The sequence below is a fragment of the Heptranchias perlo genome, chromosome 5 (assembly GCF_035084215.1).
Source record: "Heptranchias perlo isolate sHepPer1 chromosome 5, sHepPer1.hap1, whole genome shotgun sequence".
NCBI classification, from domain to species: domain Eukaryota; kingdom Metazoa; phylum Chordata; class Chondrichthyes; order Hexanchiformes; family Hexanchidae; genus Heptranchias; species Heptranchias perlo.
In genome coordinates this window covers 92,109,497-92,124,517 of record NC_090329.1, presented here as the reverse complement: position 1 = coordinate 92,124,517, position 15,021 = coordinate 92,109,497, and the positions used below count along the sequence as shown (strand labels likewise).

General features: G+C 41.3%; 1 protein-coding gene across 3 annotated transcripts in view; it reads left to right on the top strand.

Annotated features, from left to right (window-relative positions):
- Positions 1-15,021, top strand: part of eif2b4 (eukaryotic translation initiation factor 2B, subunit 4 delta) — a 69,413-nt gene that overhangs the window by 28,139 nt on the left and 26,253 nt on the right. For all 3 annotated transcript variants that reach the window (XM_067984797.1, XM_067984795.1, XM_067984796.1), the window contains 4 exons: positions 4,346-4,496; positions 7,679-7,873; positions 8,615-8,697; positions 11,966-12,057. In XM_067984797.1, the coding sequence (XP_067840898.1) occupies positions 4,346-4,496; positions 7,679-7,873; positions 8,615-8,697; positions 11,966-12,057 (521 nt within the window). The remainder of the gene's footprint in view (positions 1-4,345; positions 4,497-7,678; positions 7,874-8,614; positions 8,698-11,965; positions 12,058-15,021) is intronic.

The window sequence follows — 15,021 nt, the reverse complement described above, 5'->3', positions numbered from 1 at the left end:
TGAAGCGTCAGCCTTGGGTCAGTGGTAGCACTCTCACCTCCAAGTCAAAAGGTTGTGCGTTCAGGCCTCACTTCAGAGACTTTAGTACATAATCTAGGCTGGTGCGGCACTGTCAGAGGTGTCGTATTTCTGATGAGAGGTTAAACCATGGCCCCGTCTGCCCTCAGGTAGAGGTAAAAGATACCTCTGCACTTTTCGAAGAAGAACAGGAGAATTCTTCCAGTGTCCTGGCCAACATTTATCGCTCAACCAACATCACTAAAACAGATGATCTGGCCATTTATTTAATTGCTGTTTGTGGGAGCTTGCTGTGCACAAATTGCCTGTTGTGTTTCCTACATTACAACAGTGACTACACTTCAAAAGTACTTAATTGGTTGTAAAGCTCTATGGGATGTCCTGAGGTCATGAAAGGCGCTATATAAATGCAAGTCTTTCTAAATGAACACGTTATATTACTCCACATCAATGGGCTTTTTTTTTTATTCGTTCACGGGATGTGGGCGTCGCTGGCAAGGCCGGCATTTATTGCCCATCCCTAATTGCGCTCGAGAAGGTGGTGGTGAGCCGCCTTCTTGAACCGCTGCAGTCCGTGTGGTGACGGTTCTCCCACAGTGCTGTTAGGAAGGGAGTTCCAGGATTTTGACCCAGCGACAATGAAGGAACGGCGATATATTTCCAAGTCGGGATGGTGTGTGACTTGGAGGGGAACGTGCAGGTGGTGTTGTTTCCATGCGCCTGCTGCTCTTGTCCTTCTAGGTGGTAGAGGTCGCGGGTTTGGGAGGTGCTGTCGAAGAAGCCTTGGCGAGTTGCTGCAGTGCATCTATCTTGACTTAAACTAATTTCTAACTACCGACCTGCATTCTCCTTCTGAACTTGACCAGAACTTGCCCTCGCAGCTTTCTGTTTTAAAAATCTGATTGTCTCTGTTGCCATCTCTTTTTTTTATCATGCTGTATTCACAGCCAGAAGGGATCATAGACTTCCCAATGGATATGATGTGTGTATTGATTGCTGAGTCAGGTGAATACATTGCTTATTGTTTATCATCTATTGGGAAAATTATCTTTTTAAACTCCTGTCTTGGTGCCTTTTTTTGCAAACTTGTGTGAATGAATTCGTCTTTAAAATTAAACATTGAAAGTAACTCTTTTTCCAAATCCCTTCTGCGGAAAAATGCTACAAAAAAACACTCCTGAAATGTGACACAAATCAAGCGGTGTATTTATATAAAGCTCAAGTAGAACAATTTACATTTAAGCAGCACCTTTCACGTAACAAAACACCTCAAGAGCAGTGGACATAAGGTAATGAGCAGTTCTAGTACAAGCTTCAAAAGATAGTGATCACTTTACTTTAATTAATTGCGTGGTCATTTGGCAGAAATGCGTTATTCAATACTTGATAACTCATCACAGAATTTAGTCCTTAGTTTCAGTGACTTTTGAGTATGCTAGTCTTTATTTAACTTGACGCTTGAAGCTTCATTTTTAACTCCTGGACAAGACACAAGTAAAACCTGGCATTTGATTGAAAATCTGTCTCTCACCTTGTTGATGCTTGTTGGTGCACACCCTGTATTCTGTAAATTTTGCTAAAAATTCTGTTTTGTGTCTGGGAGAACATTTAAAATATGTTTTGCTTTGAACAAATAAAAAAAAATGATGGTCCTGTTGTCTATTAGATTTAACCATTGAAATGATTTCTCAATGAGACCAGTGAGCAGCGGACACTGTTGTGACAGTTAATCGCATTTTACTGCTAGAGAGGGCACTGTAATTTTATTCTACCTGCGCGGCTATAGGGCTTGTGAAAGCATTTGGATTGGGGTCTGAATTGTTCTGCAAAAATTGACAAATGCAAATGATATCCGGATACAAACTGAATAAATTTGTAGGGAGCTGTATGTAGATAAGAGTAGCTTTCTTTTTGCATGATTTTCTGTGCTATAGATAGCATAGAGTGTATTTCATGATTCAAATTTTGTAAAACCTTTTTGTGGACATTATATTTTTTATATCATGCTTTCTCTCTACGGTTTTACTTTGTGCTCTCTAGTTATATATTTAAGTAAAGCCCATAGATTGTCAATGTAATAGATGAATAGCACAGAATGATCCTAGAACACTTTGAAAGCAGTGTTAACAGTATGTTGAACACTTAAGGACCTTTTGAAGTAAGTTTTTAAAAATTTAAAAACCTTTTTCTAAGTGTTTTTCAATTTTTGTTTTTAAGCATCAAAAACTGGGATAAAATTAGGGTGGATATTAGAGTCTAAAAAACCAGGGTAAATTGGAACAGAGCAGAGGTGTTCAGCAAAGTGATCACCCAATCTGTGTTTGGTGTCCCCAATGAAATAGTTGATAAGTTTTAATTTTGTAGTGCGTGCTATGAACGGTATATTGCATTCATTGTATGCAGTGTATCCATTTTGTTAATAGCATGGCCCGTGTGTCCTGACATTATGGATGTGATATGCACACATCTGCAGAACTGATTTTGGTAAGAAAATAATGGGAAATAATCAGCCTTTTTTCTTAAATTAAGGAGGAAATTTGCTTTTAATAATTCACTGCCAAACCCCCCCCCCCCCCCCCAAGAATTTATTGCGGAACTTAAGGCAAAAACTGATCTTAAAGGTTCCCACGAACAAGTACAAGCATCCGCACAATCTGACATCCTATGGCGAGAACAATGACTTTTAAATAAGTTTAGTATAAAAATGAGCAAATTGTTTTTGCAATGTCAGTTTATTTGACTTCAGAATCAAGTTTAAACAATGTGGCATTTCAATGATTTTAATAACAATATATATGTAAAACAATACTGTGCAAAACTGGAGTATTGTATTGTTTTCTTTGGTCTGATGTGATGCATTCCTTGACGTGCAGGCAGGATGCACAGTGACTCCATCAACTATGTTTGAGGATGTACACTCATACAATGGGCATTATTTTGACCACACGCCAGGAAGGGGACGGGGGGGTCAAATTGTGGACGGGAAACCCGGAAGTATGGGTTTCCCGGATGTCCTTACGATTTTGACGTAAGGACGTCTTTTTTTGCTGGTTTGCCATCTGACTGACTGGCCTGATTGACAGGCTGGTCACAGTCGGACCAGAGAGCAGCCAGGGAGAGGACGTGTTCAGGTAAGTCTTTGTTTGTGTGAACGGGGGGTTGGCACGGCGGCATGGGTTGGCTCAGGGTCGTCAGTCATGGGGAGGGATCGGGAGTCTGTCACAGGAGAGATGTGTCAAGATCGGGGGTCTGTGATGATTGAGGGGGGATTTGGGGATCGGGGTCAGGGGGCAGCGATCGTGGGGGGGAATCAGGGGTGGGAGTCCGCGGTCGAGGGCAAGGGTCCGCAATCGTTGGGGGGGGGTGGTGGTGGTCGCTGCAGGTAGGCTTGTTGGGCCTGGGGGAAGCACTCCTGCTCCTCCGGGCCCACAAGCTGTGCCGGCGAGGCACTTGCCAGTTAGTCTCGGGCCTTCTCGCCTCCTTTCATGAGGCATAAAAGAGGAGGACCAGGTATCCCGGCCCCCCCAGGGTTGAAATCGGAAACTGTGGGGAAAATGGAGGCCAAAGCCTCCTTGAAAGGTTTTAAGGCCTGACCTGACTCCTGGAAGCGGGTTGGTCGCCCACTCCTCGTCCCGCCCTGGTGAAAACCGGAAATAGGCAGGTTGGAGGTGCTTGGGGGTGGGTCAGAAATGGTTGCAATTTTGAATGCCCCCCGCCCCGAATCCACCCATTTTTCACTATTAAAATTGTGCCCAATGTGTGTGAATGTACACCTAGCTATACAATGACTTCGCAAAATGTCTCTGTGAATATACCCATAATCATACAATAACTTCATAAAATATATGTGAATGTATACCTACATGTATAATAGCTTCATAAAAAATGAATGATCTTTAAAAAAAAAATTAAACTCTTTTAACGTATGTTTTTATAAATGTGTTTTGTGAATGTTTCAAATTTAATGTATTTGTTGTATGCTGCATACACTTTGCTTTATATTACTGATAGTTATCTTATGATAGTTTCATGAATGATGCACAGTTGTAGGCAACCCTGGCTGACAACTGCAGATATTTACTGTGGTTGAGTTTTTCACCCCCAAATTACATTATTAATAAGAATTGTTAACTTTTCATCTGGGGCCTGGCAGTTTTCTACTGACTGGTTGTTATATTCTGATAATTTAGAGGATCGAGTCCAAGAGTCAGCCCTGATTATAGTTCTTTGGAATTTTCCTACGTTATACAAACTAAACTCTTTTTTCTCAACAAGTCCTGTGCAATATAAACTACATAAAGGATGTCTTTTTGCTTTTCTCTGATAGATAGAAGGACAAGAGTTGTCGAAGGAAGAAAAGCAGCGATTGAGGAAGGCTAAGAAACAGCATAAAAAAAACAAGAAGGAAGATAAGACCACAGATGTTGAGAATTCTTTTTCAACAGATGGCCCAAAGAAACAGCAGTACCAGCAGAAAGGTAAACTGGGCTCCCTTTTCCCCTCCCACAGCTAACCTGAGATTGCATACAAAAAGATTTTAACAGTTACAGGGGTAGAACAAGTTTTCCTTCCTTCCTTCTATTCATTAGTGGCATCAAACTCTCACAGGTCAACTGTGGTGCATAAAATACTCAAGCAGATATCAACCAGAACCAAATTTCAACTGGATTTAGAATCATAGACATTACAGCACAGGAGGACACCATTTGGCCCATTGGGCCTGTGCTGCTGCCTGCACTTCAATAGGAGCCAGCTACTTCAATCCTATTTCCTTGTCCTTTCCTCATATCCTTTTACGAATGTAAGGAATCTTACAACACCAGGTTATAGTCCAACAAATTTATTTTAAAATCACAAGCTTTCGGAGATTATCTCCTTCGTCAGATGAATGAATGAAACGGTTCTCAAATCGCATATCTTATACTTTGTTGGGACAGCATCACACCAATCAAAAGGTGTCGTTGTTATTCAAACAGGCCAGTCACGGAGAACAGCACGTCCCAGTACACTCGATATACATTGTGTCTATTACACAGGCAGGCAGAAAGAAACTCAAAATGGCAGAGAGAGAGAGAGAGAGAGAGAATGGCCTGTTTGAATAACAACGACACCTTTTGATTGGTGTAATGCTGTCCCAACAAAGTATAAGATATGCGATTTGAGAACCTTTTCATTCATTCATCTGACGAAGGAGATAATCTCCGAAAGCTTGTGATTTTAAAATAAATTTGTTGGACTATAACCTGGTGTTGTAAGATTCCTTACATTTGTCCACCCCAGTCCATCACCGGCATCTCCACATCATATCCTTTTACATTATTCCTTTTCAAATAGTTTCTAGTTCCCTTCGAAATGATCATGTTTTTGTCTCAATAGCCATTTGTAATAAAGTATTCCATAGTCTAATAACCTTCCTTGTGAAAAGAAAAATTCTTCTTACCTCTCCCTTTGTTTTTCTAGTGATCATCCTGCATCTGTAAGGTAGATTTTACAATTTGCACTCCCGCACAGAGTTTTGTAAGCCAGGAGTGCCTATTGAGAATTCAGGCAGAGGTTAACAGGCTCTGCAGCATTTTCCGTCTTTGGGCCAGGAGTGCGGATCGAGGCTGATGTGTTCCATCAGAAAATCCTGTAGGGATCACCAACCTCCATGTCCGAGTTCCAGATATGCCTTCCTAGAAATACATGGAAGTTACAACATGGAAACAGGACATTTGGCCTCACTAGCCCATGTTGGTGTTTACCCATGCAAACTGGCATGAGAAACTTTGAGGTGGAAGTGGAAGTTTGTAAAATCTACTGTTACAAGTCTATCGAAGATTTCTTAAACTTTGCAATTTTGTTAAACTACCAGCTCTTTAAAATACATGTATTCACAACTGTCAGCATCTTTTATTTGCATTTCTATAGGAAGTGAAGTACCACCGTGTAAAAAAATTTTTTAAAATAAATTTTAACGTCCTTTTTGTCTATTGTTCTTGAGGTGTAATTTGTGACTAACTGTGCCACCGACTGGGTGGATTGAGATTGATACCCATAACAACACCTGGTGAGTTATTGCTCTACATTTCCATGTGGAGGAGCCATTAAGTAGAGATTACGCTTTCCTCTCCCCTGCCTCCTCCTCCACCCACCCCCGCACCAGGTGGAGGAAAGAGGAAAAAACAAGGTGCGTCATGTTGGGTCACATGCACACGCACACAATCTCGCTACTTGGCAGCCAGCTCAAGAGTGACATTGTTAGAGGCTGGGGAGCAGGTTGACTGTTCGTCATGTTGGCGCAGGAATAGCACGTGTGGCAACCTAAAGAGCATATAAAATTTTGAGGTGGGGGGGACATAGTCTGTGGGGAAATAATCACAGTCCTAGGCCCAACCATCTTCAGCTGCTTCATCAATGACCTTCCCTCCATCATAAGGTCAGAAATGGGGATGTTCGCTGATGACTGCACAGTGTTCAGTTCCATTCGCAACCCCTCAGATAATGAAGCAGTCCGAGCCCACATGCAGCAAGACCTGGACAACATCCAGGCTTGGGCTCATAAGTGGCGAGTAACATTTGCGCCAGATAAGTGCCAGGCAATGACCATCTCCAACAAGAGAAAGTCTAACCACCTCCCCTTGACATTCAACGGCATTACCATCGCCGAATCCCCCACCATCAACATCCTGGGGGTCACCATTGACCAGAAACTGAACTGGACCAGCCATATAAATAATGTGGCTACGAGAGCAGGTCAGAGGCTGGGTATTCTGCGGCGAGTGACTCACCTCCTGACTCCCCAAAGCCTTTCCACCATCTACAAGGCACAAGTCAGGAGTGTGATGGAATACTCTCCACTTGCCTGGATGAGTGCAGCTCCAACAACACTCAAGAAGCTCGACACCATCCAAGATAAAGCAGCCCGCTTGATTGGCACCCCATCCACCACCCTAAACATTCACTCCCTTCACCACCGGCGCACTGTGGCTGCAGTGTGTACCATCCACAGGATGCACTGCAGCAACTCGCCAAGGCTTCTTCGACAGCACCTCCCAAACCCGCAACCTCTACCACCTAGAAGGACAAGAGCAGCAGGCACATGGGAACAACACCACCTGCACGTTCCCCTCCAAGTCACACACCATCCCGACTTGGAAATATATCGCCGTTCCTTCATCGTCGCTGGGTCAAAATCCTGGAACTCCCTTCCTAACAGCACTGTGGGAGAACCGTCACCACACGGACTGCAGCGGTTCAAGAAGGTGGCTCACCACCACCTTCTCAAGGGCAATTAGGGATGGGCAATAAATGCTGGCCTCGCCAGCGACGCCCACATCCCGTGAACGAATAAAAAAAAAACATTGGAGGGCTGCTACCCTGATGACGAGTATCGGGATCAATTTAATTTTGGTTTTACAATTGTAGAAGAAGTAAGTGGATTCAATTTTTTTTCCCTTTTGAGACACTTTTGTATACTGGTGCTTATTTAGCTTGGATGGCGGGAGATCTACAGTGGGGTCCCACGATCCGATCAGTAAAGTGCCTCTAACTATCGTGGGAGGGATGGCTACTAATCACTGACGTGCTAGTTTCTCACTGACTGAAGTTTGAAAAGCTGAAGAGCAACAAATTTTAACAAATCATGATTAAATTTGCCCTCTGTTCTACTTTGTTTTAGCTCCAACAGCAAATGTAGCATCAGGCGACACACCTGTCAGCAGTGAAAAAGGTTCAGCAGGAAAAAACAAAGCAGAACTTCGAGCTGAGCGGAAAGCAAAGCAAGAAAACTGTTCAAAACAATCCAAGAAATCTGACCAGAACCAACCTGTTGTTTCAGTGAAGACAAAGTCTGTACCCAGTGAACCTCAGCAAGGTAACAAATCACATTAAGTACACTCATTGGGGGTGGGATAGAGGAAAAGGAAGAAACAGGAGCTCATTGAAAACCATTCGCCAACATTGGACCAATTTACAAATTATACTATAGAAATAGCTGGAGACAGTGCTTACCATCCCACATGGTTTAGTGGGTAAATGAGCAATTCCATTTCATTTTGTAATTTTGATTTCATCTGTTCAAAAGCTTTCTATTTAAATGTCTTTGATATAATACAACATTAGATACCTGGTCCCATTAACTTTCAAGGCCATTAAATCAAGTACAGTGTAGTAAGGAGCCTACTACATCTGCAATGTATTTTAATAAAAATGTGGTTCAGTTGCAGTTGCCATTGTGCTTCCGATGGCACCTGATAAGAGTTCTGATCGGTTTGAACTGGCCAGCCTAATTTCTGATACGAATCTACAGTAAAATAAGGAACATAGCTTGAGTGATTTATGGATATTGCCACAAATCTGAGATTAAATTACCACTCTATCTGCCATCACCACAGTTTTATAATGTGTTCTGTTATCTTGTTAAAGTGAAAACTCTGCTGATTGTCATTGCAGAATATTTCTTGACTCTCAGGAGAATACAATAAGGACTGTTTTGAAGTTTTAAAGCAAGCTTTTTAAGGAATTGAGAACTTAGTGTATGTTATACTGTTTTTATCTCATGGTGTTGTCACGCTCATGAGTAATGAGAAAATCTTCTGCATTCTTTCTTCCATAGTAGTAAAACGACTCCCAGATCATGTTCAGGCAGATGACCCTGTGGCTCTTAAAAAGCTGGCCAAAAAACTGGAGCGACAACAGGTACCGTTTAAGACTAAAGACTCCTTGGTTGTAATAACGAATTAGATGTTTTGATTTTGACCTTTTTTGCGTTTTCTATTCTTAAATAGTCTTTATCCCAGTCAAGTTTCCCCACATATGGCTCCCCAGGTCTCTTGTTATCAACTGTCAGAAGAGGGGATTTTTAGTCTATAAATCTTTAACCCTCTAATTCCACGTGGGAGAATGACAGGCATGAACTCATATCCTGCTTGTCATTGTACATGTGCTAGTATTTCAACATGCTGCATTGCTGAGCAGCCTCAGCAATGACCTTAACTGAAAATCATTTTTGCTTGTGTGTGTGTTTTTAATGCCTCAATTCTAGTACCATTTTGTTAATGAGCCAAGATAGTAAAACTGCTGCCACAAATATTTCTTTGGCTCCTTTACTCACAATATTTGAGACAGTCTGTGGGCTCTTCAAACAGGCACTCAAGGCACAATATATTGACCTTCTGATCTGGTTTTTGTGCACCTCCGATATATCATGGCGCACTATTAATTGAGATATAGATGCCACAAAGAAAGAGAAATCTGAAAGGTGAATCTGGAAAAAAGTTTCTGAACTTGTGTTTGTCGATTTTTAAAGAAAATCGGTTTTTCAAGTTTTTCTTCCTTGCATGGTTTCCTACACCACACAGCACCTTAGAATGAGAGCGACTGCCACAATCTGCTCAGAGATCCTGTCAATTCTGTTCTTTAAGAGGTTTTAAATGAGCAATGCACATCTTTATTCTCTTTCTATTTCTCTTCCACGAGGGAATTATTGAGGAAGTCCAAGAATTTGTCTTGCAGAGTATCAGAAGCACAAGGCTAAATTTTACTACTCTGTGGTGCAGTTGTCCTGTATATGTTGCCATATATGTTCGAACCCATTTTAGAACCAAATCATGACCAATGTAGTGAGGAGTTCACCGCCTATTTTATAGGTCTTAGGTGATTATTAAGATTTTGGACCTAAATGATGCATGGATTTACATCCAACTTGATTTGGGGCTAAAATTGAACAAAGTGTGATTTGTATTGCTGGTGCAGTACTAAGTAGAGTTGTGAATATCTCTTACAGGCTCATTCAACTGATTGCTTTAAAAAGGGCCCCAAGTTTAAGGTTTGAAACTGTGTGCTAATTGTTTGTTTTCCTAGTTTTCGGGGCGGGATCTTAATGGGTTATTTTGTGAGTTGATAGCATAAATGAGATGAGACTTGTTCAGATGAGACTTGTTCAAACAGAGCTGCATTATATAAGAGTAAATGTTAATACGTAAAACCAGATCCCTGTAGTTTATGCACATGACCAAATCACCTTTATTTGCCCAGCTAGTATTAGTTGTTTCTTGCTGACCAAATTAATGTCAGTTATCCCCAACTTCACTATATTCATGTTAGTTATTTACCATTTTACTTGTAATATCCCGTCTTTTTTTGTGCATTTATCTATTCACTTGTTTACTCACACAGGTGTAAATCCATGCGTCATTTAGGTCCAAAATCTTAATAGTCACCTAAGACCTATAAAATAGGCAGTGAACTCCTCACTACATTGGTCATGATTTGGTTCTAAAATGGGTTCGAACATATATGGTCACTCACCTGACGAAGGAGCAAAGCTCCGAAAGCTTGTGATTTCAAATAAAGCTGTTGGACTATAACCTGGTGTTGTGCGACTCCTTACATTTGTCCACCCCAGTCCATCACCGGCATCTCCACATCAAAGATAATTGGGGCTGTGTGCTGAACTAAAGGAAGTCTTACTGCTGACCTCAACATTTATATTAGTAAGCTTTTTCACAGCTGTAATTCAAATAAAGTTTTAGAAAGCGCTGGGGAGCCTTTTGAGGGCTCATTAGCAACATAGATAGAAGTTTGGGAGCTCCTGAGCCTCACTCGTGTGACATGTGGGGAGACCCAAAACAGGATTTGCAGCAAATTTTTAAAGGGGAAACAAAAACTTTTAAAACCCTTTACATAGTTTGCAGCGTAGAGTACTGGTTCATTGAGGCTTTGTTTCCCCACTATATTACACTGTTGAAATTTGACTTTGACATTCCCAGCTGTGCCCCAAATGAAGTACATAAATCATAAACCTACACACTATCTGTTTTGACTGAGTGCTGACTTTGAATCTGTGATACAGGAAGATGATAAACAAATAATTTTTAAAAAATCCATGCTGCTTCATTGGCTTGTTCATTAAAATATATCGGAGCAGTTTCCTGTTGCTTTGCAGATTGCTCCTTTCTCGCACCATCATAGACTCTTGAATTATCACACGTGGAGTAATTTGTTTACTTGGCAAATTATTTCTCAACCCTTTGCTGTAATCATGTGGTGCATGCATAAAGTACCTTTGGGATTGTTGTCCGTTTCTTTGTTATTTGTGTCACCCTCTCTAATCATATTAGAGTAGAATTGATATCCCCAGACACAGTTAAAGTGTGGCAATTTTAGTTTCTTTGTTCTCTTTCACCTCCCCTTCCCAAGTAATTATAACAAGTTAACATTGCCAAAGGACTGGTTTTCTTTTTGTGCAGTTGTCTGTGTTGTGTTCTGATTTTAATAAATGTTCCATTTCAAGTTCTGTGTAGATTGATAAATAGCATATATTTGTTATCCTGTTGATCTTGGTCCTATTCATACTGTTTCCTGAGACCAGATGCCTTTGGAAGGACCAAATAAAGACTAATTATCAAAACTATTTGGAAAAGAAAATCTGTTAATTTACTTTTAACACATGGATTGTGAATGTGTGAAGGTAATCCAAAAACATGGCAGTAAGCTCACCAATACAAGAGTATATTTTTGTATTAAATTACAAAGAGTCCCCTACATCTTTATTTTTTTGAATGTTTGTGAGATTTTTGCCTCTGCAGCTTTGTTGAAGACAGCTAAATTAAATACATTTGACTTCAATTTTGATGTCAGTGTCAGTCTTTACTCTGTGCAGCAGCGGTGAACATTCCACCAGGGTCTGAGAACACAAGCAGTGAATGATATCCATATACCACAATATTCATACAGTTATAGGCATTTGAAAAAAAATTGTTCGTACTTCAGTAACACAAAAATTGGGGCTCCAGATGGCTAATTTGAAGTACTGTACCTATAAAGAACGTCTAAAATTCTATATGAAGATTGGTGTTCTTATTGGAAGTATTGGTGTGTTGATTTTGGTTTGGTACAAAGTTTATTAAAAGAGTACATTTTACTTCATAAACAGACACTTAAAATATTTCTTTTTATTTTGTAGGTTCCACTTAGGCAAGATTATGGCAACAAAGTCATTCTCTTTCAACATTTGCACCAATACAGCCGCAAAATGCCACTGACTCAACAGCTGACGTAAGTAGATTTAAAAAAATATATTTTGTTTTATTGCTGTGAGTGTAGTACCAGAAATTATTTTAGTTCAGTTGGAACCATGAAGAATCTGCATATAAGTACAATGTCTCCCACTTTAAAAAAAATCTCAGTTGTGGATTACCATTTATAATATTATTGGAGTTCATTTGCATTCACAAGGCTGCTTCAAACATGTGACTTCTGGGCATTACAAAAGAACTCTTTGGCACAAAAGAACATAAGAAATAGGAGCAGGAGTAGGCCATATAGTCCCTCAAGCCTGCTCCACCATTCAATAAGATCATGGCTGATCTTTGACCTCAACTCCACTTTCCCATTCGATCCTCATATCCCTTGATTCCCTAGAGTCCAAAAATCTATTGATCTCAGTCTTGAATATACTTAATGACTGAGCATCCACAGACCTCTGGGGTAGAGAATTCCAAATATTTACAACCCTCTGAGTGAAGGAATTCCTCCTCATCTCAGTCCTAAATGGCCGACCCCCTACCCTGCGACTGTGCCCTCTAGTTTTAGACTCCCCAGCCAGGGGAAACAACCTCTCAGCATCTACCCTGTCAAGCCCTCTTAGAATCATATATGTTTCAATGAGATCACCTCTCATTCTTCTGAACTCCAGAGAGTATAGGGCCAATCTACTCAATCCTTCCTTATAGAACAACCCTCTCATCCCAGGAATCAATCTAGTGAACCTTCGTTGCACCCCCTGTAAGGCAAGTATATCCTTCCTTAGGTAAGGAGACTAAAATTGCACACAGTACTCCAGGTGTGGTCTCACCAAAGCCCTGTATAATTGCAGCAAGACTTCCTTACTCTTGTACTCCAACCCCCTTACAATAAAGGCCAACATACCATTTGCCTTCCTAATTGTTTGCTGTACTTGCATGTTAACTTTCTGTGTTTCGTGTACAAAGACACCTAAATCCCTCTGAACACCAACATTTAATAGTTTCTTACCATTTAAAAAATGTTCCGTTTTTCTATTTTTTCCTACCAAAATGAATAACCTCACATTTCCCCACATTATACTCCATCTGCCACCTTCTTGCCCACTCACTTAACCTGTTGATCTCCCTATGCAGACTCTTTGCGTCCACTTCACAGCTTACTTTCCCACCAGCTTTGTATCGTCAGCAAATTTGGATACGTGGATACGTACACGGCATATTATATAGAATCATACAATGATACAGCACAGCAGGAAGCCATTTGGTCAATCGTGCATGTGCTAGCTCTTTGAAAGAGCTATCCAATTAGTCCCACTCCTCTGCTCTTTCCCCATAGCCCTGTAAAATTTTTCCCCTTCAAGTATTTGTCCAATTCCCTTTTGAAAGTTCATACTGGATCCGCTTCCACCACCCTTTCAGGCAGTGCATTCCAGATCATAACAACTCGCTGCGTAAATTTTTTTCCCCTCATGTCGCCTCTGGTTCTTTTGTCAATTGTCTTAATTCTATGTCCACTGGTTACCGACCCTTCTGCCACTGGAAACAGTTTCTCCTTATTTACTCTATCAAAACCCTTCATGATTTTGAACACCTCTATCAATTCTCCCTTTAACCTCCTCTGCTCTAAGGCGAACAACCCCAGTTTATCCACATAACTAAAATCTTTCATCCCTGGTACTATTCTAGTAAATCTCCTCTGCACCATCTGCAAAGCCTTGACATCCTGCCTAAAGTGTGGTGCCCAGAATTGGCCAAAATACTTTAGCTGGAGCCTAACCAGTGATTTATAAAGGTTCAGCATAACTTCCTTGCTTTTGTACTCCATGCCTCTATTTATAAAGCCAATGATCCCATATGCCTTTTTAACAGACTTTTCAACTTGTCCTGCCATCTTCAAAGACTTGTGTGCGTACACCCAGTGGTCTCTGTTCCTGAACCCCCTTTACAATTGTACCATTTAGTTTATATTGCCTCTCCTAGTTTTTCCTACCAAAATGAATCACTTCACACTTCTTTGCGTGAAATTTCAACTGCCATGTGTCTGCCCTTTTCACCGGTATGTCTATGTTCTCCTGAAGTCTGTTACTATCGTCCTCGCTGTTTACTACATTTCTGAGTTTTTTGTGTGATCTGCAAACTTTGAAATTATGCCCTATATACCCAAGTCCAGGTCACTAATATATATCAAAAAGAGCAGTGGTTCCAACACCTACCCCTGGGAAACACTACTGTGCACTTCCCTCCGGTCTAAAATACAGCCGTTCACCACAACTCTGCTTTCTGTCCCTCAGCCAATTTCGTATCCACGCAGCCACTACCCATTTAATCCCATGGGCTTCAATTTTGCTAACAAGTCTATTATGTGGTACTTTATCAAACGCCTTTTGGAAGTCCAGATACTCTACATCAATCTCACTGCGCGTCTGGCCGAGTCCTGAAGGACATAGCTGCCAGACAGGGCCTGCGGCAGGTGGTGAGCAAACCAACACGAGGGAAAAACCTACTTGACCTCGTCCTCACCAATCTATCTGTCGCAGATGCATCTGTTCATGACGGTATTGGTAGGAGTGACCGCCGCACAGTCCTCGTGGAGACAAAGTCCCGTCTTCACACTGAGGACACCATCCAATGTGTTGTGGATGGTGTCCTCAGTGTAAGCCGTACTAAATAGGATAGATTCAGAACAGATCTAGCAGTTCAAAACTGGGCATCCATGAGGCGCTGTGGGCCATCAGCAGCAGCAGAATTGTATTCCAGCACAATCTGTAACCTCTTGGCCCAGCATACTTCTCACTCTACCATTGCCAACAAGCCGGGGGATCAACCCTGGTTCAATGAGGAGTGCAGAAGAGCAAGCCAGGAGCAGCACCAGGCGTACCTAAAAATGAGGTGGCAACCTGGTGAAGCTACAACACAGGACTACATGCACGCTAAACAGCAGAAGCAACGTGCTATAGACAGAGCTAAGCGTTTCCACAACCAACGGATCGGATCA